This window comes from Haemaphysalis longicornis, unplaced genomic scaffold (assembly GCF_048455015.1).
Source record: "Haemaphysalis longicornis isolate Haplotype H1 unplaced genomic scaffold, Haemaphysalis longicornis Haplotype H1 scaffold_9, whole genome shotgun sequence".
Lineage (NCBI taxonomy): Eukaryota > Metazoa > Arthropoda > Arachnida > Ixodida > Ixodidae > Haemaphysalis > Haemaphysalis longicornis.
Window position 1 is genome coordinate 123,217,322 of NW_027526460.1, and position 27,704 is coordinate 123,245,025.

General features: G+C 47.3%; 1 protein-coding gene across 1 annotated transcript; it reads left to right on the forward strand.

Annotated features, from left to right (window-relative positions):
* Positions 1-18,298: 18,298 nt before the first annotated feature.
* LOC144153958 (thiol S-methyltransferase TMT1B-like) lies at positions 18,299-26,194 on the forward strand. Its single transcript, XM_077685751.1, has 4 exons — positions 18,299-18,440; positions 21,851-22,269; positions 23,066-23,215; positions 25,392-26,194. The coding sequence occupies exons 2-4, from the start codon at positions 21,871-21,873 to the stop codon at positions 25,626-25,628; spliced, it is 786 nt and encodes a 261-aa protein (XP_077541877.1). The 5' UTR covers positions 18,299-18,440; positions 21,851-21,870; the 3' UTR covers positions 25,629-26,194.
* The last annotated feature ends 1,510 nt before the right edge of the window (positions 26,195-27,704 follow it).

The following is a 27,704-nucleotide window of genomic DNA, read 5'->3' on the forward strand; positions in this document are numbered from 1 at the left end:
TGCGCAACTTTTCACAACGTCGCTATTCTTCCACATGGAACTTGAAGATGACTTCGCGTGAGCGCTTTTTTCTTTACACATGAGGAGCCGTTTGGCAATTCATCGCTTTGTTTTTCACACTCTCATTCATCTACATCGGAGTCGCATCCACAAATACGAAGGCCATCGGCAAGAACTGTTTTAGCTCCTGCTCAAAGCTGCCTATTACTGAGGTTGTCTATGAGACCACCGGAATCCCCATCTTCCCAATCTTCGTCCGAGTAGATGTTGGCCGCCGGTGGCTCAATGTAAATAGCTGACACATCTTCATCATCCTGTTCGAGTATTCTGGCTATTTCTTCTAAATACACCTTGGAAGACAAGAGGTTGATGCATAAGGGCTGTGAAAGTATTCTGCAAGGAGCGTGAATTGAAGTAACGAAATCAGGCAAAATACAGAGCATAAGGTCCCAGCGTGACCATATGGCAACACGTAAACTAACACGCCTTTTCACTAACAACACATGGGTTATTCTCTCTCAAATTGTCACTGTGCCACCGGAGATTGCACAGTGCAAGTGCTCTGAAAGGACATGTATATCACGCTATTGCAAAAAAAGAATATCATGAAGACATCCGCTTACCCGCGAGAGCGATGCATGTCGACGCTCCAAAATACAGCACGACTGTTTGGCGCCTTTTTAGCTGCTCCTAAAGTAAACATTGACAACTTTTGTCACCTGGTATCTATAACAGGTACTATAACCTATCAAAAAGCGTTTTGCTGTAATGTTGGCATGGGTTTTGAAACCTGCAGAAATTGAAACGCGTCGCGGAGATATGCGTGACCATATGGTCACGTTGGTAGCTGATGGGTGTATGTCCCGCAGCAAAGACGCCTCGTCCCTGCCATGAACGTGTTTTTGAGCATAAAATCGCTTCATTATTTCGACATTGCAGCTCGCCGATCACACGAATGCATGGCGGTGCCTATTTGTGAGGCGTATATCTGACTGATCAATTAATTACGTTCGCTTTTCAAGCTCCTGAACATTATTTACGTAATAGCCTACCATGAACGAGTAGTGGCGCTTAATTCGCGATATCAAGTCTACAGGCGGCTACTTTGTGTCCTTCCCGCGCAGTATGGCGCGATGTCGGTTCATTGTAGTGCCCACTGGCTAAATTGAACTCCGCTTCATTGGAACAATATCATGTCCCCATCAATTTCGATTTGACGAGCTTTTACTGTATAAGGGAACATAGTGGTTACATCACAAAATAGAAACTAGTGTCAGGGGAAAGAGAAGGGACCTAATGCTAACACAATGGCGGCGAAGGAGGATCACCCTACAAATGTGTTTTCGGTTACTGGATTTTGCATGGAATAATTTTTTCATTTTTCCAGGGAAATAGCCAACAATGTTCAGCAGTACTGTTTTTGTGGTTATGCTTGGATCGTGTTTTTGTAGCCCCCCTTTGAGGCAGCAAATACAAAGCGAGAAAGCATTGTGCTGACCTGGGCATTTACTTAGTCCCCAATATCCAGGAGAAAAAAGCCACTTCCTCAATGGAGACTACAGTCAATACTCTCTAGCTTTTTCTTTATTTTGATAATTTGTTAAACCATATGTCTTCCTTTATGCATGCGGTAACTTCAGTCATCCATAAGAAACCTTGAAACACGTTCAGACCCGAGTATGCAGCAACGATGATTTTACTTTTGCAGGCAAACACGAATGTTAATAAAGGTGTCGTCACATCTACACCTGTGTGTGGAGAGGAAGAAGATAATCGTGAAACATTGTGTTAAAATATAAAAAAAGGCTGTGTTACAAATAAATATTTTGCATTGCAATTACTGAACTTTGACTTCGGTTTTCGTACTTGTAAGTACCAGCATCAGTGTTTCAAAGTTTCATTGAATAAACTTTTGATAACGAATTTTGGAGGCACAATTTGTGCCGTACGAAAAAAAAATGGGTCACTAAAATCACGTTCGGAGAAATCGGCGTAACTTTCACTTTGATACAATCATGAATACTGCGATGTAGCATCAGCCAAACACAGAATATTCGAGCCAGATCTAAAAGATTCAGAATGACGCATGCACGTGGTGGAAGTCGCACTTAAGCTACTCAGCGCAACACGTCCATATTATTCCAGAAATAGTCTTTACACAGTTGGTAAATTACTTGCTTGAAATAAGTGAGACGTGAAAGAAGTTTCTTTATACAAGGACACGGCATCACAAAAGTAATACGGAATGGACAGGGCCAGATACACACGGAAATTTTATATAAATATCAGATGCAGTTTAACGCGACCAAAATGGTGCACCTGTGTGCATATCAGAATAGGAGGTAAAATTACTTTCAAGTAAACGGTCTTCTTACGAAAAAAACAGCGCAGGGCGCCACACAGGGCCCCTGGAGAATTAATTGCGATGGCTAGTACCGGTGAATCGTAAAAGCAGGAGCGGCAGTCTTGGCCAAGGCAAAAAATCGCAAGCTTTCTCAGCCAGTGCCCTTATTAAGGCTCAGTAGCGTCGGTATCACGAGCTACACAGGACCGACACAAAGCAAATGATATCGCCAACGTAAGCTTTATGCTAGTGCAAATTATTATACAATGCCACAATAAGAGGAAAATGAAACGAACTTGATGGCGTCTATAAAGTCCTCCACAACGTCGACGAAGTAGCCTGTGCCTACAAGGAACCGATTTTAAACCTACAAAACGCACATTTTTCAGTCAATACTCGTTATTCAGGAGGGACAGGGACAGCAGCAGGCGTTCGTGTAGTGGTGTGCTGACTATCATGCAAACATTTGAAGGCGCGTTTAGTCCAGCTTTTTAGCAGCCCCCTTGCGCTCCGTTCAGATCCCCACCCGATGCCGGAGACTGCAACTATGACGCTTTATCCTGTGGACGCCATGGCTCCACCACCCCACATTGCTTAGTGACAAGCCGCCGGCGTGATCTTCGTTTTTTCGCTGCCGTTCGTGTGGATGATGTCGGCGGGTGTCTGGACAGCTACGCCCGCATTTAACCGGGGAGGTGAAAAACTTTAAGCGACAAAATGTTTCTTTTGCCAAAACCTTGTACATCAATCATGCGCATGCGATCACCGACTGAGCCGAATTCGTCGCTCAGCTCCGCCAAATTTTCTGCTTTTCTAAAGCTCGATGCTTTTTTCATTGATTACAAAACGTCTGTTGAGGATAGCGCGAAAAAGAAATTTCGGAGCCGTGTGCAATATGCGCGTGAAGCCTACACCTGGTATACCGGCGACTTTCTGGAGCTGTGATTTCGCGTGGACAAAACATACCGGAGGCCAATCGCGTACGCCCCGTTATGAAAGAAATCTGTGTTTGCTTTCCCCATACTTGCGACTGAAAACCATACTACCGCCTCGGACGTGATCACCACTTCGCGACTACTGGACGAACTGCAGTTCCTTCGCTTTCGTCAAAACACGATGTATACCCACAATCTGGTGAAAGAAGATCTGCGTGGGATGATACTTGTGATGAAATGCACGCCGACGTTTCCCAGTGCACAGAATGTGTCCGCGAAGTTCGTTTTGTTCATGGCCTACCAGACGTCGGTAAAGAGCATCTCGCGTCAATGCCCGTGCGTCCACGTCCCACTCAACCATTTCTGTGGAAGCACCATCTCACTCAGAGGTGGCTGGTTGGCAACTGCTAGGGAAAACCCCACAAGTGCTTCTCAGGCATACTCAGTTGTGACTGGGACTTGCCACTGTCCCAATATCTAGACGAGGGCGCTTGGAGAAGGAACAAGCAAACATATATACGTAAGAGAACACAGCGTATAATCAAAATACAAAATACTAGAGAATTAATGGCACCCGAGAGCCAATTACAAAGCGAAGCTCTGTGATATGTACATAGCACAAAGAAACACGAGTTCAAAATAAAATGTAAAGAAATGTCCTCACGAAGTGTTCCGGGTTATGAGGGACTGTCCGCAGCGCGTAATGGGCTTAGGCGCCATAAGAGGCGGGGCGTGACTGCGCTTTGATGACGGCGTATCGCGTGCCGGGATGTCGATGACGAAGATGCACCGTTGTTGTCGCAGACAACGGTCTGCTCAGCACCCGCTCACGATCGGAAGCCAAGATGTAGCATGCAGCAAGCAGCAGGAAATCGGCCACTGCCGGTAGACGAGGCGCCACAAAAAGCTTGTGGGCCAAAAACGGATCGCGCCAACGCAGCGCGCCTCCACGAGTCAGGAGTCGCACCTCGCCTACCGGATACCGAGGCCCCAGGTAGACCCTTCTCGAGCTCGGGTCCCGAAACCCCGACGATCTTCGAGTCCTCAGCCTGGACGTCGCGCTCATCGACCTTGCTCCGTCCACTTCTCGTTGCATTCTCCCTCCTAGCCACCCTTCAGCCTGCTGCCTTCCCCCCCCTCCCCCACTTTTCGGTTGTGACCTCGTGCTTCGCTAATGTGGGTTGCTGCTTCTTTTTCATCGGTGCCACCACGCTGAAAGTAATCCCCGCACCCCGCATGCACACCACAACCATTTCGTGGGCATATTTTGTCTACTATATCGTCGTCGTCTTCGTCATAACGAGGTCTCACATCCCCGCAATGTCTACCACACACTCCCATTAGGACCCAGGCCCCGTCGGGCTATGTGGCGGCCATACTTCGGTTGCCAAGCTCACTGACTTGTTTTCTGTCAAGCCAGGACCGTAATGCTGGCCGTCCAGCTTACAATTATTGCGGCATCCGAGACCGAGTCCACGATTTTATCGACGGCGCCAACGTGGCGAACGACGCGACCACGCACCCTCAAACGCGATTTTGTGCGCTCAAATTTCTTCGAATACATGCAGTGTACGCATCCGTCGTCCCCACCCCGCTCACCATCACCAGCCAGGCCACCATCCGACCTCCCTCGTAGAACCTGTGATACGCACCGCCGCTCCACATCACCAAACCACCACGCACTGCAGCCTCTTCAGCCTGAGAACTTCTCTAAAGAAGCATGCACGACCGCAGTTCGTAAGTAGACAATTTGTTGTGGCGACGGTTGTGGGTGGGGCTACTTTTGGATGAAAGGGAGAACCCTGCGATGCTTTAATCCGTGAATCGACAGTTACTTCGGGCTCGCACATCGGTGAAGCATGCCGGCGGTGGCAGTTTGTTCAGTTGACCTTTTAAATGCAGATCATTTCAGTAACTCACGATGTAACCCGCATTGACGTCCGTAGTCGTAGTCCGCACCCATCCCCCTACACTATATAAAAAAATGCTATCCGGCGCCTGGTTTCGATCCCACGACCCTGCGGGAGGAACGCGATGTACATGGTGCTCTACCCACTGCGACACAAAGCCGACACAGAATGGGAGGCTACGAACGCGCTTTATATCCTTGACTCATTCAAACTACGTCAAGAAGTTGCTGATACAACGCATTCACTACCACCAACTTCCGAAACACTAAAGGTTAGCGCAATACACCCACCCCCTATGCGACGCCTTTACTCGAGTCCCCCTCGCGGGTAGATGGGCCCAATTTTTTTTCTGCAGGTTCTGGCCATGTGTTTCCCAGCTGTGCAACGGACACATCGACGGGCTTGCTCAAGCATTGAATTCATTTCCCTGATTCTAAAAGGAGAGCGGCACGTGTGGGTGTGAAGGATCTTTTGAATTGCAGGGAAAACAAGGCAAGAATTCACGACTTCCACACGTCCCTGAAGCAAAATCTCGAGTAATGAAAGGTGCATAACTTTTTCAGATATGCTGAGAGCCTTCGTTAGGGAATGTACATTTACGTTTTTTCCCAAACCAATAACCATACGTGCGCTGTCTTGACTCTGCCCTTACTTTGAGGAAATCAAGAGGTGCCAAGCTCAAAGGATCTGAATTGGTCGCGTCACCAGGAGTAGCTGCGTTGTGCGGATGGGCCGCGCGACGATGTAAGTACGAATCGAGGTCTTTTAGCTTACGAAAAACAATTAAAGGGCGGATCACAATAGACAGAGTCCTCTCTGGCGTGTAAGGTCCTCGAATATCTACCTGACGTGTGTCGGAAAAATGACGCGAACCAAAGACATGGGCAGGTGAAAGGACGGGCTGCAGATCAATAAGGTTGTCGATGGGATCTTGCACGATCACGTCCGGTTTCGAAAAGCTTTCGACGTGTGTGTCCCTGACGCCTTGGTGGCATTGTGACGTTGAGGTAAAGCCTTCGATAGCATCCTATGCAGGTCCTATAGGCGATGACCTCTGGTACGCAAACTTGTCACTGTAGGCAAGCATCGAATTGTCGAGGACTGCGGACTATTGTGCCCAGAATAGGTTCCAGTAGCTCATACGGCCATAAAATTTCGGTACGTGTATGCGCGAAAGCTTGATGCTATGGCTGGCCCCGCCTGCAAAATTGTTCGTGTCGAGGCCGCACGAGAAACACCAACCGCTTCTCTGAAATCATTGATGCGTTGGTCTATCTTAGCATGAACGTAACGGTTCTGCAGTTGTACTCTGTAGTTTTAAGAAGTCTCGCTGTATGTCCAATACCGTAAGATGAGACGTTATATCGTGGTAGGTTTGCTTCACGTCGATAGCGCACTACCACGGTCACGAAAGGTAACGTAGTCCTTCCGACTCACCCCATCTCGATTCAAGGCTGCCTCGATTTCTGAAATAAGCTTCGTTTGTCAGGGCGTTGCGACTTTGGCTTGCTTTTAAACGGATTCACGATAATTCTAGCTGAAGATTTTGGAAAATGTAGCTCTTGCGGTTACAGTGGCCACGAAGCGCTCGTTCGCCTTACCGTTCTGTGGAGGTTGCCGCTGGTTCGACTCCCCACAGATTTCTCCACCACGCTCGACAAGACGAAGACGCCCTTCTAGGACAAAGAGCGGCTTTATTGAGCCTCCCCGATACCAGCGTCAGTCAGTGTCCCTGACCGAACATAAATTACAGTAAGGGTGGAATGCACAAGCCGGGTACATACCACAAGTATGCAGGGCCGGCCCAGCGCCGCCCATCGGTGTAACTTCATTTTTCTCTAAAATATTAACTGTAGCCTCTAAAATCAACCGTGTAGAGATCTTAACAGTCGTAGAAAAAGAAAGATATGCTGATATTATTAATCAATTATTAGATTTACGTTAAGACAGCCTCTACATTGAGGTTCTTCGCCGAAGTGTACACAGAATGAGTAGTATTGAGTGCTGTCGGTTGGTTAATAAAATAAAATTTGATAACTAACTTTTAAATGGCTGCAGTAAGTAAGCAGGCATGTTTGTATTGAAAATACAAACAAAATTGTGTTGTGGCGCAGTTTCATTTGGCAGAATTCTAGCGCATCTGTTCTCCGAGATATTGAACTGCGAATATTAGTTCCGTTCGCGTGACTACGCATGATTACACTGTCTTGGAGTTTTCGGCCTTCCTGCTGTACAAATACTTCGCGCGGAAAAGCCCTTACCTGCAGAAGGACAGCAGGCTAGACAGATCCATACCAGCGATATCGAAGAGGTCGTCGTTCTGTGCAAACACGTTGACTCCTCCTGACAATGTCTGCAACGTCTTAAAAGCCATTCACGACGACGCTTTCCAGATGTTCGTGGTGAGAGACGCCAAAACTGTTGCGTATATTCTCAGGCTGTGACAGATTTTCGAAGCGATGCCAAAGAAGCGCGCTCTAACTCGACTAGCCCGTGTTCACAGGGAGCCCAAGGCGAGCATGGGAGCAACGTATGAGTACGATTCTACTCTGTTCGCCCGTATGAACGATTTTATCCAAGAAGAGGTGGCCCTCCAAGTGTCCCTGCTCTCCGACAACTCGGAGCCCCTTTCTCCTGTGGCGCCTACACTCCGCAAAATGACGCGGGAACAGGTTGCTGACGCTTTACCACAAGCCGAGCACACTGCACTACTATCTACCCCACTCCTCCAAGATGCAGCGACAGCCATGCCATCCGTGCGGCCTGCTCCATTCATCCAGCCCGTAGAACCTCAACCTACCGCGTCGCTGCAGCCTACGGCATACTTTGCTCCCGTTCAGGTGCCATCACGACCACTGCTAACCCTACGATCATTCCTCACGTTACTGATGGATGGCAAGCAGACGGCAATTGTCCCGTCTGTTTTGTGTGTAAAATACCCAGGCATGTCAACCTCTACGGTGGTCATCGTGTCCTGCCGCCTGCAACTGTATACCAAGCACCCCTATTGCCGTCGTATGTTCCACGGCAAGCTCAACATAATTTGTTCACTGAGTCTTGCAATTAGCCGCTGTTCTCTAGCCGCCATTGGTCCTCTCCCCGTCAACGCTCGCTTCAACATCTCATACATCTTGAGTTCATCGTCCTGCGATCTTGTTCTCAAGGCACCTTCCTGGGTTGGGCTTGCAAAGCAGACAGTGGATACGGCAGTAGCCGGTTGAGGCTGTTTATTCGTAGGGGTAAGGGCGATATGAACGAATGTCCGAGCGTTAAACGGCTCCTATCTCGTTTCTCGCTAATGAACCTTCTGGGGTTCATCTGCCTCCCTGACACGTGGGAAATGCATCTGGATTGGGCATAGTGCCCCCTCCCTCGTCAACATGATTGATGCTGGTATGACGCATACCCCGATGGCTTAGTGGCTTTTTTTATTTGTTCATTACCCTCGCCGCTACGATACACACACACACGCACACACACTAACATAATATATATATATATATATATATATATATATATATATATATATATATATATATATATATATATATATATATATATATATAATTTGGAAATGACGGGCTCGTTAGGAAATAGAGAAATAAATGCCGGCAGTCTACAACGCCAAAGGAGGCAAAGGGAAATGGTTAGAATATTTTTTGGTCATTATTGAAATTATATATATATTTTTCATTTACGTAGAAATAAAGAAAGAAAGAAAGAAAGAAAAACACGCGCCCAGAGTGGGGACCGAACCCACGCCTTTCGATTAGATCTCGAATGCCTTACCAATTCGGCTATCTGGGCGACTGTGTTCTCCTTTACTTTCTGGGGTATTTATATTTACTCTAGGCGTGTGTTTTTCTATCTTTCTTTCTTTCTACGTAAATTAATAAAATATATATTGTCACGTACAGCAAATACGCGTTGGGGGTGTTGGTGAGCTTTACTAAAACGCTAATAGAAGAAGCAGCGGAGAAGAACGCTCTTGACCGCGAGGCACTCGAGCTGCCAGGGCAAAACAGTGATGATGATGCGTTCCCGGTAGCGCTCGTTCGTCGTCGTCGTCGCCTCGGCTGGGATGTCACAAATTAAAAGTTCATTCAGATGCTTGTGGGTACGTGACAGTTTACCTCCCCTCCAAAGGAAGCATCGTCCCGATGCTAAGGCAGAAAGGAGCGGAACTTCATTTGCGACCCGTCACGTCCTCGCGAAGAATGGTTTCATGCGGACTATGTGGACGACCTCGGGCCGACAACGACGGCGCATTGTGGAAACGCTGTCCACCGGAGTAACTGCATACGTGACGTCGCTTAGTTGCTGTAGTACTCTGTAGGGCCCGAAGTAGCGCTTCATGAGCTTCTCGCATAGCCCTCTTCGTCTGATAGGGCTCCATACCCACACGTTGTCACCAGGCTGGAAAGCGGCGTGCCTGTGGCGAGCATTGTAAGTAGTAGCATCATGCAGCTGTTGTTGCCTGATTCGATTTCTTGCGAGCTGACGCGCCTCTTCCGCGCGCTGGGCGAACTCCTGCGCAGTCGTGTCGTCACCCCCACCGTCGTGAGGGAGCATGGCATCTAACATTGTGGTTGCCTCCCGACCGTACACAAGAGCGAATGGCGTCATGCGCGTGGTTTCTTGCCTGGCGGTATTGTAGGCAAAAGTCACGTATGGTAGAACTTGGTCCCAACTCTTGTGTTGCTCGTCGACGTACATGCTCAGCATGTCTGCAAGTGTTTTGTTTAACCTTTCTGTCAGTCCGTTTGTCTGCGGATGGTAAGCTGTCGATTTTCGGTGGGAAGTACCTGTGAGGTTCATGACGGCGCGCACCAAATCTGCGTTGAATGCGGTACCCCTGTCTGTAATCACAATTGCGGGAGCTCCATGGCGCAAAACAATGTTTTCGATGAAAAAGTGGGCCACGTCGAGAGCTGTGCAACGCTGGAGGGCTTTCGTTTCGGCGTATCGTGTAAGGTAGTCGGTGGCGACAAGTATCCACTTGTTGCCGGCATGAGACGTAGGAAAGGGGCCTAAGAAGTCCATGCCGATTTGTTGAAACGGGGTTTCCGGTATTTGGACAGGTTGAAGTAAACCGGCTGGGCGTCCCGGCGGTGTTTTACGACGCTGACAGTCACGGCAGGTACGGATGTATTGCTTCACTGTCGAAGGAAGCTTGGGCCAGTAGTAGCTCTGTTTAATTCGGGACATCGTACGTGCATAACCTAAGTGACCAGCGGTTGGGTCGTCGTGGCAGGCCTGTAGGATTTCTTGTCTAAGGCTCGCGGGAATAACGAGAAGGAAGTCTCTTCCATTCGGGGCGAAGTTTCGCTTGTAGAGGATGTTGTTTCTTAAAAAAAACGACTGGAGTCCACGTATGAACAGCCTTGGCTTGTGCGGAGTTCGTCCTTCCAGAAAATCTAGAAGTGGCTGTAACTCAACGTCTTCCCTTTGCTGATCGGACAGAGTTGTGGCGTCGATGGCACCAAGAAACGCCACGTCGTCATCATCTTCCGGTACAGGGCAGTCGACTGGAGCTCGAGACAGACAGTCGGCGTCAGAATGTTGTTTCCCTGACTTAAAGACAACCGTCATATCAAATTCCTGAAGTCGAAGGCTCCAGCGGGCGAGGCGACCCGTAGGATTTTTCAAACTGGCCAACCAACAAAGGGAGTGGTGGTCGCTAACAACTCGAAATGGGCGACCGTAGAGGTACGGCCGGAATTTCAAGACCGCCCACACAACAGCCAGGCATTCCTTCTCTGTAGCTGAATAGTTAGACTCCGCGCGGGACAGTGTTCGGCTTGCGTAAGCGACAACTCTCTCCGCGCCGTCTTGCCACTGAAGCAGCACTGCCCCAAGGCCAACATTGCTGGCGTCTGTATGGATTGTGGTGGCCGCATCTTCATCGAAATGGGCGAGCACAGGCGGCACTTGTAAGCGACGCCGCAGGTTCTCAAAAGCAGCCTGCTGCTCAGTGGTCCAAACGAAGGCGACGTCATTGCGGGTGAGGCTTGTTAGCGGAGCCGCGATGTGGGAAAAGTTTGGGATGAAGCGCCTGTAATAGGAGCATAGGCCTAAGAATCGCCGTACGGCCTTTTTGTCGGCAGGCGTCGGGAAGTTGGACACAGCGGATACTTTGTCAGGATCGGGCTTGATGCCGGCGTGGCTGACAACGTGGCCCAAGAAGCGTAGTTCTTGGTACCCGAAATGACACTTTTCCGCTTTAAGTGTGAGACCAGCTGCTCTCACGGCGCGAAGTACACAGGATAGTCTTTTCAAGTGCTCTGCAAAGGTTGACGAGAAGACGATAACGTCGTCAAGGTATACTAGACACGTCTGCCACTTGAGACCGGAAAGAACAGTGTCCATCATTCGTTGGAATGTTGCTGGTGCCGAACACAAGCCGAAAGGGAGCACTTTAAATTCATAAAGTCCGTCCGGCGTTATAAAGGCTGTTTTCTCGCGGTCGCGCTCATCCACCTCGATCTGCCAGTACCCGCTCTTTAGATCCATCGACGAAAAGTAACGGGCATGACGAAGCCTGTCGAGGGAGTCATCGATCCGGGGCAATGGGTACACGTCCTTCTTTGTCACTTGATTGAGCTTTCTGTAATCAACGCAAAATCGCAATGTGCCGTCCTTCTTTTTGACCAGAACGACGGGTGATGCCCACGGACTTCGAGAAGGCTGGATGACATCGTCGCGCAACATCTGCTCCACTTGGCTGCGAATTGCGTCCCGTTCCTTCGCAGAGACACGATAGGGGTTTTGACGAAGCGGCCTCACATTATCATCAACAATGATGCGATGTTTTGTAAGCGGAGTTTGACGCACGCCAGATGTCGAAGAGAAACAGTCCTTGAAGGTCGTCAGCAGCGCGAGGAGGGCTTGTTGTTCACTGAGAGGCAAGCCGGAGTTGACATCGATGATGGCATCGGAGCTGGTTTCACCAGGTGCGGCGCCTTGTAACGCAAAGCAGTCTTCGCCATCAGCTATGTCTTCGAAATAGGCAACTGTCGTGCCTTTGGCGACATGTTGGCGTTCATTGCTGAAGTTAGTAAGCAGCAATGCGGCACGGCCATCGGTTACATGCAACACGCCTCGAGCAACTGCGATGCCATGGCGGAACAAAAGTTCATCGATTCGCTCTGCTATGCCGTCAACAGTGCTAAACATGTCGCAGTGAACTGAAACTAGCATGCATGACCGCGGTGGTATGTTCACGTCCTCGTCGATAACCCGCAACGGCGCTCGGCATGCTGCGAGTTCTGGTGGGCGGTGGCTCGACGAGAATGTAATTAGGCGTTCACCAACGTCGATCACAGCGTTGTATTCTCTTAAAAAGTCCATCCCCAAAATAAGGTCCTTGCAGCACTCCGCGAGGACCACGAAACTGCCGACAAAATCAGCGTTACCAATGGCGATTCTGGCGGTGCACTTCCCTATTGGAGTCATTAAATGGCCTCCAGCAGATCGAATCTGAAGTCCACACCACGGCATCTTCACTTTTTTTAACCGATCGGCGAGGGTCTGACTAATTATAGAGTAGTCTGCACCGGTGTCAATAAGAGCAACCACTTCATGTCCATCTATACAAATTACGAGGTCGGCGCTTCCAGCTTCGGCGAAAGACATTCTTGTGGTATCCTTTTCCGTCGGAGACGTCGAGGGGTTTTGAAGGTCTTGCGTAGTTAGGCTACGAGCAACCCTGCCTCCAGAGGTTGCTGCTTTTAGTTTCCCCGCCTAGGGCTTGGGGATCTGCCTCGCAGTATCCCGCCGAAGTTCCGACGGTTAGGGGAGACGTCGTTCGCTGGGGACGGTGAACGTGGTCGACGGTTCGGCGAAAGGTCTCGTCTCGCAGCAAGGTATTCCTCGATAGCAGGGGGTCTTTGTCCAAAGCAAGGGCGTGGAGCCGTGGGAGCGAATCCGGAAAGCCCAATTTCGCGGTACGGACAGCGGCGGTAGATATGGCCTGCTTCGCCACAGTGAAAACACAGCGGGCGGTTGTCATTTGTGCGCCAGACGTCGGACTTCCGTACCTGTCGTCCAGCTGAAGTTTCCATTCGAGGCCTGGGATGCGGGTTGGTGTGCACTCCCTGATGCCAGGAATCGGTCTGGGGAGCCCGTTGAGGTGCTGGAATAGGCGGTACAGGTGGGTGACGACGGACAACCGACACATAGCTTGGTTGGAGCTGCTGCGGCTGGCTCTCCGGAATGGCCAAGGCTTCCCGGATCTCCTGACGCACGATGTCGGCGACAGAAGCATGCGAAGGCTGTGAAGAGCCTATTCCGTGCAGCTGTAGTTCCTCTCTCACTATCGATCGCACGAGCTCACGCAGGGACCTGTCACTGGATGCCGTCGCTGCAGCAGTAGCGCTTGGAGAACCGCCGGTAACCCGGTCATATTGCCGGCATCTGTCCCGCAGGGCATGCTCGATGGCTGTGGCCTCCTTAATGAAATCCTTCACTGTGCGGGGTGGATTTCGTACGAGGCCGGCGAACAGTTGTTCCTTCACGCCATGCATTAGATGCCGTAGTTTCTTCGGCTCTGACATTTCAGGGTCGGCTCTACGGAAGAGGCGTGCCATGTCCTCTGCAAACATCGCCACCGTCTCGTTCGGTTTTTGGATGCGAGACTCCAAAAGGCGCTGAGCGTGGTCACGGCGGTCGCTGCTGGCGAATGACTCCAGCAGCTCCTGGCGAAATTCCTCCCAAGTAGATAACCTCGCTTCGCGGTTCTCGAACCACGTCCTTGCACCATGTTCTAGCGAGTAATACACCTCACGCAGCTTTTGACGAGCGTCCCACTGGTTGAACGATGCGACCCGCTCAAACTGCTCCAGCCAATCCTCGACGTCCTCAAACGCCTCACCGTGAAAAATGGCCGGCGTACGTGGCTGTTGGAGAGTTACCTGGCAGGGAAGTGGTTGCGTCATTACTTGGGGTGCTGGCGCTTGACGTCTAGGTGCAGTGAAGTCAAGGTAACCGCACTCTGGAGACAGTCCGCGTTGGCGACGACTAGCCCGATGGACAGGTGTGTGGACAGGGTGAGGCCGTTCCGGGCTGGCCGAAGGGGTCCTCTGCATGGGGTAGTCGTACCCCGCAACCTCCACCAGTGTCACGTACAGCAAATACGCGTTGGGGGTGTTGGTGAGCTTTACTAAAACGCTAATAGAAGAAGCAGCGGAGAAGAACGCTCTTGACCGCGAGGCACTCGAGCTGCCAGGGCAAAACAGTGATGATGATGCGTTCCCGGTAGCGCTCGTTCGTCGTCGTCGTCGCCTCGGCTGGGATGTCACAAATTAAAAGTTCATTCAGATGCTTGTGGGTACGTGACAATATATATAATTTCAATAATGGCCAAAAAATTTTCTAAACATTCCCCTGTGCCTCTTTTGGCGTTGTAAACTGCCGGCATTTCTTTCTGTATATATATTAATAAATATATATATATATATATATATATATATATATATATATATATATATATATATATATATATATATATATATATATATATATTTATATATATGTATATATATATATATAGAGAGAGAGAGAGAGCCAGACAGAACCCACGACCTCCAGAATACCGCTCTGGTACGATAACCACTAAGCTACCGGCGGGGCTCTTTCCCCACCACTTTCGCGGTAGTTATGTTAAGGCACTCTTTGTTTCATGCACTTGGGGGTGGTAGCCAGTGCCTCTTAGACTACTCGGGGTGAAGGGGACCTTCTTTTCAACCCCCGGGCCGTGACTCGAGTGTCTACGACATGTCGAGAGTGGTCGACCAGCATTGAACCCTCTTAGGCTACCTTTGGCACCAAGACTGCCAGAACAGAGGCCCTCGCTAAGCATGTAGCGAATCAGAAAATTGGAAATGAGGCGCTTGGTGAAATAAGACAGAAAATAAGAGTTCGCAGTCAAGAAAACCTCGGAAAGCAAAGGGGAGGTTGTGATGGGTCATTGAAACAGATAAAGAATTTGCAAAGAAAGAAAGAAAGTGGAGAAAAAATGCCCAACAGGTGGAATCCGAACCCACGACTTCCAGAATACCGGTCTGGTGCGATAAACACTACGCTACCGGCGGGGCGATTTTCCCCTCCACTTTCCTGTGTGTTTATGTTAATTTAGTTTCGTTTCCTGTGCTTGGGGGTGGTAGCCAGCGCCACTCGGACTACTCGGGTTGAAGGGGACCTTCTTTTGAACCCCCGGGCCGTGACTCGAGTGTCTACGGCATGTCAAGAGTAGTCGACCAGCGTTGAACCCTGTTAAGCTTCATATGGCACCAAGACTGCCATAAAAGAGGCCCCTGCTATGCATTTAACGAATCAGAATAGGAAATGAGGGGCTCGTGTAAAATAAGACAGAAAAATAAGATTTGGCAGTCAAAAAAACGTCGGAAAGCAAACGGGAGGATGTGGTAGGTCATTGAAACAGATAAAGAATTTCGAAAGAAAGTGGTGAAAAAATGCCCGCCAGGTGGGGTCCGAGCCCACGACCTCCAGAATACCGGTCTGGTGCGATAACCACTACGCTAACGGCGGGGCGATTTTCCCCTCCACATTCTGGGTTGTTTATGCTAAGGTATTTTTGTTTCCTGTGCTTGGGGGTGGTAGCCAGCGCCACTCGGACTACTCGGGGTGAAGGGGACCTTCTTTTGAACCCCCGGGCCGTGACTCGAGTGTCTACGACATGTAAAGTGTGGTCGACCAGCGTTGAACCCTCTTAAGCTTCCTATGGCACAAAGACTGCAAGAACAGAGGCCGTCGTTATGCATTTAGCGAATCAGAATGGGACATGAGGGGCTCGTTGAAAATAAGAAAGAAAAATAGCGCCTCCTCATATCGGTATTATTTCAACAAACCCCTCATTTCACATTCTGATACGCTATATGCATAACGAGGGTCTCTGTTCTGGCAGTCTTGGTGCCACAGGTAGGTTAAGAGGGTTCAACCTGGTCAACCACTCACGACATGTCGCAGACGCTCGAGTCACGACCCTGGGGAAAAAGAAGGTCCCCTTCACCCCGAGTAGTCCGAGTGGCACTGGCTACCACCCCCAAGCACAGGAAACAAAAATGCCTGAACATAAATATCCCAGAAAGTGGAGGGGAAAATAGCCCGGCCGGTAGCGTAGTGGTCATCCCACAAGACTGGTATTCTGAAGGTCGTGGCTTCGTATCCCACCAGGAGGGAATTTTTTCCGCACTTTGTTTCTGTCTCTCGAAATTCTTTATCTTTTTCAATGACCTACCACATCCTCCCATTTACTTTCCAGGGTTTTCTTGACTTCTAATGTTTGTCTTTCTTGACTGTCTACCCTTCTTTCGGTCTTCATTCAATGAGCCCATCGTTTCCCATTCTGATTCACTACATGCATTGCGAGGGTGTCTGTTCTTTAGTGCCATCGTTAGCTCAAGAAGGTTCAACGCTGGTCGACCGCTTCCTGCATGACATAGACGCTCCAGTCATCGCCCGGGGGATACAAAAAAGGTCCCCTTCACCGGGAGAAGTCGCTGAGGCACTGGCTGAGACCAACATAGTGCAGGAAATAATTACTTTCACATAAATACCCGAGAAAGTGGAGGGGAGAATGCCCTTCCGGTAGCGCCGTGGACACCGCACAAGACGCGTGTTCTGGACGTACTGGGTTCAGATCACACCCGGCGGGCATTTTTTCTCCACTTTCTTTCTTTCAAACGGTACGTCTGTTGCAAGAAGAATAAAACGACCTACGATGTTTTCCCTTTTGCTTTCCTGCCTACCTTATCGTGGCTCGAATCATGGTAAAAAAAACCTCAACCGCTGAAGAGGTTGCCATAGATAGGTGCTACGTTTGCAGGAAAAACGTTTTTCGTGCAAGGATGACGACAGTTCCACGTACAGAATGACCCTGTTGGAGCTGTTGTATACAATTTTATTTCTTCACTGCAAAGTATTGCACATTCTTAGACGAACTTTACATGCATAAAAAGAAAGGTTGTGGATTTACATTCAACATCAATGAAGTTTTTGAATGTATAAATGAATGCGACTTCTCGGCAATATATGCTAGCCGACAAGGCAGATGCGGTAGCAGTGTGATTTTATGCTACATTTTATGCGATCAGCCGCAGGCCGCTCAAAGAGCAAGGCGAGGCTATCAAGGTTGTGGGGTAAAACTTAGCCCCCCTTGACGGCGCGTGCCGTCCCTACGCGGCAATTTTTCGGCAATATGGCTCTCCAAGTCGCCGTTTCCTTTGGACAGGTCGCTATCTAAAAAGCCCGTCCTGCTCCGAACTCCGACAGGAGATTTCAATGAAACAGTATACCACTTTGTGAGCAGCCACTGGCTCACTTTGCCGACGGGAAAGCACCTTCTAGCCTTGTAGAAAGGACAGATCGTCCATGTTGAACGGGACACATGGAAAACGAAGGAAAATGTAGTCAACTACATGCGGCCAGTTTTTATGTGCTTGCCACAGAGAAGAGCAACGTTGTACGGCCTGCTACCCTGGTACGTTGTGACAGCCTTGCAGGCAGCCGATTTGCCAGATAGTATGATTAACATTACGCTTGGAGAAGGACACGCGATTTTGGAACTGGCTACGTCGGTCTTGACACTGCAGCTGCTTCTGCTCTTCTCTGCATCGGTGTCAGCTGGTTCCTTCGACACCGGCGTCTCCGAACTTGTGTGCAGCGGCTGATCTTGCTTCTGATTGTTTGTGGTTCAACAGCAAACACATATCAAAAATAGCGCCCAACGCACCGATGCTTCCGCAGTCTAACAAAATCATAAGTAGCACTAACGTTCTTAGGGATAAATTGTTAGAGTCCAAAAAAATACCACTCCGCCTTTAATTTTGATCTCGGCGACCCCAAATCTGTATGCCAAACGTAACATCGGAGAGACCATTCTTTCCTGTGCAGTGGGATGCGGCTTCAGTGTTCAATAACCCCGGGGCTCTTAAGCACAAGTTATTTATCAGCCGGGCACAAACAAGTCCACTGTAGACGAGAACGCGCTATCGCTGGCTGGCCGAGAAGAAAGATATGAGATTAGCAACAAGGCCATAATCTAAGCAGCACTCGAAATAACAATCGATAAAAAGACGCCACCACTCAAGTGCTATTGAGCACCACATAACATTATTTTCCTTTGCTCATGCGCCTCCTCCTGTCACTGTAGGCGCTATCTTCTTAGTGTACGCATCGAAGTTTCCTGGAAACATCAAATGAACAGCGCACATGCCCTAAAGCCTTGATACAGTGAGTGTGATGGTTTTTTATATCGCCATGCGAACGAGGTATTTATTGCTTTAGAAAAAATAGCAATATTCCTTGATATGCGTCGAAATTTACCATGCCCTAACAGGTTGTCTTAACGTCGATGAAAATTGGCCATTCAGCATATTGACTTTCAAAAAGCACTGACAAAAAACTTTGGCTTTTTCTTTTTTATGGTGTAAGCAATACCTCTTTGCCCACTAATAAGGAAAAGCGAGCGAAAACAGATCCGCAGTCAGCACAGAAATAGTTACAACGCATTTTTTTTCAAGCACGTTTGGTTTCGGTCTCCGGCAGCACACATAGTAGTTCTGGGCATTCCAGGAGGTTACTACGTCACACTGTTGTGGACGCAAATCTGCAAGTTGTGACGTCATGCAAAACCCCGCGCTCTCACACTTATTTTCCGCATCGTCGGCTGCGGTCTTCCTACATGGTCTTCATTGTCCCGCTTAGCCTCGCGCCGGTAACAGGGACACGGGGAACTTAAAAAACCAAGTGTGAATTCTTGTAATTGGACTTTATTTACGTGGTTAAGTGTCTAATGGGATACATTTGAGTTTGTTTCTATTAATGGTGTTGGCCTTCAACTGGTTTTTGAAAACGTATCATTCATTTTGGCAACTTCGCCAAAGTTGAGGCTCCCATTGTGGAACCCGGCCTGGCGCAACGACACCACCTACAACAGAAGCTCAGAATAGTGTTTCCGCTTCTCAAAGGGCTAACCGGATCAACCAGAACTAGCCGGTTCCCAGGCTGCGGAATGTTTTTCGTCACACTTATGGTGATTCCACTCGCGATGTCGATCTGAGGTAGCTCCCTGGACAGGCCAATAGAAATTGATTTTTAAATCGTTTCCCGGCGCGGCTTGCTACGAAATTCGCTCGAAGGCATGTTCACAAACTACTGAAGCCAATAATATCATTTTTTAGGAGTTTGAGTTTGGTGTCAGTACTTTAAATTTTGGTGCGCCTGAACCGGTAATTATGTTGTTTATATTGTTCCAGCGGTTGGAACAACTCAAACTAAACTCGAGAAGGATTGTTCTGAATTGTATTTCCGGTGCCCCTAATTTTGCAACCTAAATCCAGATTTAAATCTGAATCAACTATATTACCTTGATTATTACTTATAGAAACCTACACTTTATTAACGGTACCACAACAAACGTTGGTGTCTCTCAAAACAACATACATCTTACAACTAACAGAAATGTTGATGTTACTTCCTTGAGCTAAATAAAATCAAAGTGACAAAATTGCATACTGAAAGCCAATTTTATTTAAAAGCTCGTAGCGCGCTTCCCGGGAAATGTTTGAACAGTCTGATTGGTTGCAGTGTTCAATTGCGGAAATTAGTTTTTTATTCTGGTATCTGAAGTTTATCAGAAACCGTCTGTAGCTCTCGGGAAAAAAATCAATCACTGTTCAAACATCTGATTTTTTCGTCCGGAGTGTCTGTCTTTCGCGTGTGCGCTCCAGCTTTTTCCGCACACCTCTGCCAACTTTTTTGCCTTTGAAGGTTTTATTGGCGTCGCATTCTGATAATTTTATCAATTCTTGACAATGTTGAACTTCTACGCTGTTTTATGTGTTGTTGTAATATATTGACTATACCCTGGTTCGTTCAAATTCAGAATTTTGGCTGATAAGGGCGATGTATTGGTGGTGCTTGTGCTTCTCGGTCATTACAGTTGCAAGTTAGCGCGCTGTGTGTCTCCGTCTGTGTTTTTGCTCCTCCTCTTGTGCTGCACTTCGACACTTCGCGATGTACAAACTCGGCCGAACCACTACTCTGCTGAACTTTATGTATTATTTTGAGATCTTTAGCCGTGATTGTGTCACCGTGAGGTAATATATGGAAGCTCGCAAAAAGAGCTCCCTAACACCACCCAAACAAGGAAAACCTGAGGCGGCACTTTGGGGGGCAATGTCTTTTTTCCCTGTCAAAATGAGGACAGTAGAAACTTCGCTCTCGTAATCCCTAGGTACCAATAACCTGTTATCATTTTCCAACGTTCCTACCTGCAATCCTTCACAGCGTCTTTCGTCTGCCCCTTTCGAGCAAACGTAACTGTTTCAATGGCTTACATAAATTGGTTTGGTGCAGGAAAAAATTGTAAGGATGGCGGTATATTTTTGGCCTGAAAGGCGCTAATACATCCTCGTGCGCGGTATACATGAATGAGTATATCATTACGGCCAAAACGCTGTCTTAATAACATTCGACGACTCTTACACAAGCAAGGCACTTTCGTCAGTGAGTCCGCTTTGGACCAGACAATACAAATTGGGAAAAAAAGAGAGTATTTACTGGCCGCTTATCTACTCCGGCAAAGATTACATTGATCAACTCAAGAATAATAGCTTATTCATATTTTCGCAGAAAGTACACAAACAATTAAATCCCTTTTCAGGTCTCAGCGTCTCACACGTAACTCGAACCATGAGGTACCCAGACCTCTACTTTTTCTGCCTCGTTTTTCAGCGTACACCACCATACTGAAACAGCCTTCTAAGCGAAATCGCAACCACTATCTGGCCATCATCCTTCATAGAAAACATCAATAGCTTTTTTCTCTCTTAAATGCTTGGCTTCTATGTTTGTCACTTTTATTGCCCACCCTTCATGTAATACCCCCTCGCGGGTGTTTAAGGAAATGAAATGAAATGAAATGAATTCATTGAATGTGTGCCAGCACATACAGTAGAACCTCGTTGATACGTTAAAAAAAACACTCGAAGGACAAACGTACTATTTGGGAAAACCTGTGATCCGCCACAGTAAAAAAAGCAATCAAGCGACGAACATGAGCATTTAAGGACTTTTCATATGTGGTCACCGGAGACGACACCTTGTCTTTCACGTCACCGCCGCCATCAGTCTCGAAGGCTTCGTCCAGTGCTGGTGCTGATTCATGGCGTGATTCCGCCCTGATTTGTTCTAAAGGTAGCGTTTGGCAGTAAAGGACGTCATTATACAGGTGATGTTGGCTAATGGCAGCCGCGTTACCAAGTGACTCCGGCAAGCCCAATACTGCGAGAAAGCCGCCACGGTGACCCAGGTGAAACGACCGCCGCTCGGCGCCTGCTTATTGCGCCGCGCTCCCAGGCTCGGTGCGCACGCGCGTCAGCACGTTTCTTGTTCATCATAAAACTTATCATCCGATCGCAGTTGAAAATTTTGAAAGTACTTACCAGGTAATTGTGTTATCCAGGAACGTAGTGCCGAAAACAAACTGTAACGCTATGGGGCATTTCTACTTTTCACAAATGAGAGCGCACAGACCGGGAAATCGTATGAACCGAGAACGTATCAACGGGGTTCTACTGTACCAAGTTTGAGCTTGGTTAGTACGGTGTCTAGTTTGCATTTTTTTTGTTTACTTGCAGTCTGACGCAAGGTAACCAGAATGATTTTCACGGACCGACCAAAACTGATGCTCGTCGCCACACCTATCCTTGGATGGGTGTGGATGCTCTCATTCTGGTACTTCGGCTTCGTGTTCCTGTTGCCACTGTTGTCCTCTCACAAACTGCGGGAAAAGTATTTCGTCTTCTTCTATCAGTTAGTCGACGTCATATGGGCGGATTCCTTTGCAAAGACTCGCCGCGCGGCACTCGGCGTTCTCGATGAGCTCGAGTCCGACGACCCGGAGCTTAGGAAACAGGGTGCGTTGCGAGTACTGGAGGTTGGTGCTGGAACTGGAGCCAACTTGAAATACATCAAGCGTCCTTTGACGTACACAAACGTTGATCCCAACCGGGAATTTGAACCTGCGTTTCAAGAGGAACTCAAAAAGAATCCCCATGTAAGACTTCAGGTTTCTATATTCTCAATTAGTTCACTGGTTATACATTGTCAGGAATTATTTCCTTGTGAATTGAACGAAGCACTTTCATCTCTTTTTTTTCTGTCGTTTGAAGTGGCTAGTCAGTGTGCAGAAATAGCATTCACAACTTCTCCGAAGACATCTACGCGACATTTACCTTTGAGAGTATGCTGTCAACAGTTGATTCGTTGCTTTTGTGTGGCCGTTCCATGAAGTACAGTGCGCTGTAACCGTTGAACTGACAGAGCACATCAAAGCAGAACCAAGTGAGCCTCAAAATATCCACCCAACATTTGAAAAGGTTTTACTTGTAGCTTGGAGTTTTCGGAAAAGCAGTACCACAAATCATCTTTGCTTGGCCATCACAGCTGAGTTGCCCGATGAAATAATGGACTACCTTCTTCGTCCAAGAAGCGCTGAGTGTGAGCGTCTCTTTTACCCTCTCGGACAGATCCTCTAACAAAAATGATCACTCCGAAGCACCGCTCAGGGCGAAAGGAAAATTTAGTGCCATGTGGACACCATGAGCTGGGGTGAGCGCTTACGATTGTAATGCGTGCGCCGGCGACGCGTAAAAGGCCTACCTATTCCGTAGAATCAAATGAAACTTGTGGGTAGAAGGAATGCAGGCGGTTGCACCTCTAGGAACCAGACACCTATGCTTGTGAGGTAGAAGGGCAGTGGTGTGACGATTAATTTCAGGCACACAGCCTTGCGTTCCCGCGGACCATGCAAATCGATTATTAAACTTCTGTAAACCTTCTTGTGTTTGCAGATTGAGCTGGAGCGCTGGGTTCAATGCTACGGCGAGGATATGAGCGAGCTACAAGAGGAACACTTCGACGTGGTTTTGCTCATGTACATATTTTGCACGGTAAACGACCCGCTCAAACTGATTCGGGAGGCAAAGAGAGTATTGGTCAAGGTATGCTCCTTTTTTTCATGAATATACTTTTAGTGCTGACGCATTGCTTTTTTTATTATTGGGGTGCTTCTTGGACCAGGAGTTAACAATTCGGCCCAGTGTCAACACGGTTGAAACAGTAATTTAACTAGGAAATTGTGCTACAATAAAATTACCACTCATGTTAAAAACGCAGGATTTTCACACCCATTTTATGCGGTTGCTAAAAGAGCAGAACAACATTTACGACAAAAAAGTTGAACTGGCTACGGCGTATGGTTGTTTTTCCAGTTTGAAAAGGCATTCGCACCATATGGGCATAGGTCTCCTTCACAGCGCAGGTGTCATTACAGAAAAACGGCGAAATCGACTGATGTGCGGCATCCTCCCCCAATCTTCCAAGCGTTTGCTCTGGAATGCACGTAACGCTACCACGGCGCTCTTACATTGCTCTAACATTAGGTCTACACCAGGACCACGCCTGCATTTCTTCTCAGGAGGTGCTCTTGGTGCAAAATGCAGCTTTAATGTGCATATTCGTTTAAAAGTCAAGGGGACGCTACGCACACTGACGCGGAACCTACTTCGAAGTGTCGCGGTGCTCAGATAAAGGAGAAATTCCAATGATAGAATTTTTCCTTATGTAATAAGATTTAGTACTACAAGGGCCCACCGACCATCGATCATGAAAAGGAAATACCTAATGTGCTGAGATTGTGGGAAATTATAGGCGAGTTGAGAGAGCATACTGGAGCCTCTAATGCTGCGTTAGAGCCGCCTTCGATGCTTGCTTCTGTATTTTGATCTCATTCAATCTATTCATACAAGTTGGAATTGGGATGCATAGGGTAGCCAACCGGAAGTTTTGCCTGGTTCACGTCCCCGCTTTTATGTGCCCTATCTCCTTCATATCCTTCAGTTACTTTTTATCGGTCAATGATTAGCGGCAGTTAGTGACAGCTGCACACAATATGTCGTGATTGTGGACAGTAACTACGACGAACTATTGAAAGTCCAGCAACATGTCCAGCATCTTAAATGTAAGCTAGGGTTTTAGTATTTCTCTCACCTCTACTAAGCGCTAATTTATCGCAGAATTTATGCTTATTTATTAAACGGCCTTGTTTTCTCTGTGTGCGCCGCAATTCAATTCTTTATATTTGAACTGAAACCTGTTTCTGTGCAACAGCCCGCCTCCCCCCGGCATCTGCTTGTGAGCCTTGGTTACTATTTCACACATATTTTTTTAAAGTTAATCTAGAAAAGGATAAAGCTCTCCACGTTGTTTAGGCCCTGAATACGGACTTTCCTTGCTTCTTAGATTACCTGACGATCAAATGCAATTGCATCATTTCCAGGGTAAAGACGACATTTATGCATGCTTTATACAGTCCATGATATGTCAGCACCGTTTCTTCCTGCGCATTTGCTAACTGTTTTCGAAGTACCTTTGCGAACTAGGCATCCTGGGAGCGTTCAGTTCATCACCCACGTTTGTTTCTAGATAAATGGACAGCCGATACCGTGCAAAAAGAATGGAACCATACGCCGTGCGGATAAGCCGCTGCGTACCGCACCTTGTCGCGGCATTTACCTTACAATTCGTTTTGCCACCTCTCGTAGCGTCTCCTGGGACATCTACGCGATCCGTAATTCTTGATGTCACTCCCCAAACAAGCTATTATGCTTCGTATTACGCTGGGCATAACCGTGTTGCGAACGCGCTTGTTTTAAACACTGAAAAAAGATGGCGTTTTTCTCGCCATCGGTGTGCTAACGTTTCAATTGTTAAAATATTTTCGCTCATGTAGAAGTGTAATTATTCTGATTATTCTTTTTCGGAAGCGATTGTTTGACGTGGCAAATCGAAGGATGTATATAACTGGAATGTGTCAGTTTCTGTAAATTTATTACTTGAGAAATGCAACCGTACTTTTAGTCTAGAATTAATACATTATCGCCTTCAGGTTGTCATGAAAGCTTTCCAATTTTTCATATCAGGTATGGTTTCAGAAGTCCAAGATTCATATAGAGATCGCTACTCTGTTGTGACGAAGAGGCAAACCGAAAACGCATTTAACCATGTTAGGTGCCTTTAGTGTGGTGAACTTACTAGTGAAAAGTAAGAAACTGTTTTCCAGTGATATTTTTTCCAGTAATTGCATACCTTTGTTTGTTTGTTTTTTCTGCTTCGTAGGGTGGTCGCCTCATTTATTTGGAGGTTGTGGCTTATCCCCAAGGAACGTGGCAAAGGCTTCTGCAAGAACTAGTCACACCGATCTGGAAATTTTTAGCGTGCAATTTCCACGTCAACAGAGAGTGCCATGAAGACTTTATAAAAAGTGCCGGGTTTTTGAACGTGACTGCCAACTACGTGTACCTCGACATGCCCGTCGGGATAAATCGTCATGCATATGGGGCGGCCGTTGCCTAGAGCGACTGAAAAGCGAGTTCTTTAACCGTTCAAGAACACTTCTGGACTCCAATGTGTACTAAATGGAGGGTTGCTCTGTGTAAAAGTAGAGCTGTTAATATTATTTCGTATTTTTTGCGTCTGCTGCATGCCGCAAAATAGCGAAAAGTTTGGAACGGGCTCGTATCTGGAAAAACAAAGATTGAGGGCGGATTTCAGACACTGAAGGTGCTTTTTGACGAGGAGCTGCATTTTTGGGGGGAGCTGCGTAAGTTCCAATTACGTTTGACGTTATATGTGCCGCTAAATATTGATCACAGAGCGGTTCTCCCGTGTCGCTTCTATCCGGAAAACAGCCATGGTGCCAGGAAATAAAAGATACGCCTGAAATATTGGGATAGAGCTGTTTTTGCTACTAAGCCAATTTGAGGTAGAGCAACAGAAACAGGAAGTATGGTTGATCCCACACCGCGCAGAACATAAACATTAGAGAAAAGAGGGAAGCTTCAGAAGTTTTGTACCGAATCCCTTTTGCATACAAATGTGTTGGCGCTCTTTCCCTTCGTTGGCCTTGCGTAAAAAATAATAATAACAATAATAAAATTATAATAATAATAAAAATAATAATAGTAATAATAATAAATCAATCAATCATGTTTATTTACGTGCCCAGGAACAGCCAGAGGCCTGAGTGCTGGCGCACGGATAGTTACATGAAAACAAAATACAAGAAACATATAGCAAGAAACAAACAAGGGACAAGACACACACAAATTGAAGTAGAGAAAATGACAGAAATAAAGCACAGGCGGATCCTGGGTACAGGTAAAAAATTTAAAAAGAAGATGCCTATGTTGCTCTGCCTGTCGTAAAGGCCACACGACAGGCAGAGCAACAAAGTCTGACAGTAAGACAACAAAAACAACGGCAAGAGTGTAGAGACAAATGATAAGACGAACAAATGACAGTAAACAGTTTCAAAAATAGGCAACTATCAGTGGGATAGACACAACCGCAGAGAAACCAAATTCCAGAAAAAAAAAGAACGACAGACATATCATAGATGTTTAACATACTGTATTCAACAGCCTTGTACGGTAAATTGTAAAGGATTTCTGTAAGATGTCAAGAGTTCAAAGAAGCGGTTGTAACAATTCTGTATTCTGCACACAGGAGAATGATTGGAGTTGCGCGCAGCGGTCAAGAACGGGCGATGTGACCTGGTGGGCCTATGTGGTACACTAAACTCTAAACAGTTAAGCAGGTCTGCGCAAGAAAGGTCACCATGAACAATTTTGTGAAGAAATGTAAGGTCTGCACGCATACCTCTGCAGTTCAAGGAAGGGATGGAAGGGACTATGGGTAAGTCGGAATCAGGATGAAAACTGTGATTGCGATGACGGTGCTTAAATATTGATAAAAACTTCTTCTGCACACGTTCTAATAATTCACTACTAGATTTGGAGATGCCGTTCCAGGCAACAGAAGCATATTCTAACTGTGGTATACATATTGCATTGTATAGCATTAGGCAAGGATCTGGAGAAGAGAATTCCTTTGTAATCCGACACACATTTCCAAGACTTCGGAGCGCTCGCTAGGTGATGAGCCTAATATGAGGAGAAAAAGAGGGGGTACTGTCGAAAAGCACCCGAAGGTCCCTAATCTCCTCAACCCTTTGAAGAGGAGCTCCCTAAATACTGTAGGAAAATAGCAGACAGTGGGTTTTCCGGCTGTAGGTGACAACCTTTGTTTTAGCGGGGTTTAAAATTAGGCAGTTTTTCCTGCACCAAACCGATAATTCCGACACATCCCTCTGCAAGGCACAGCAGTCCTGAACACCGCTAATGTGCCTAAATAGTTTGACATCATCAGCATAGAGAAGAAAAGAAGAGTTTGTTAACACTGTTTACACATCATTGATAAAGATAGAAAACAATAATGGACCTAGCACGGAACCCTGAGGTACACCACTTGTTTCAGGGTAAACACTACACTTTTTGTAGTTAACATCTACATAAAAGGACCGCTCAAGGAGAAAGTTGGACAACAAGGCAACAAGGCTTGCGTCTACACCGGACGTAGCAAGCTTGTTAA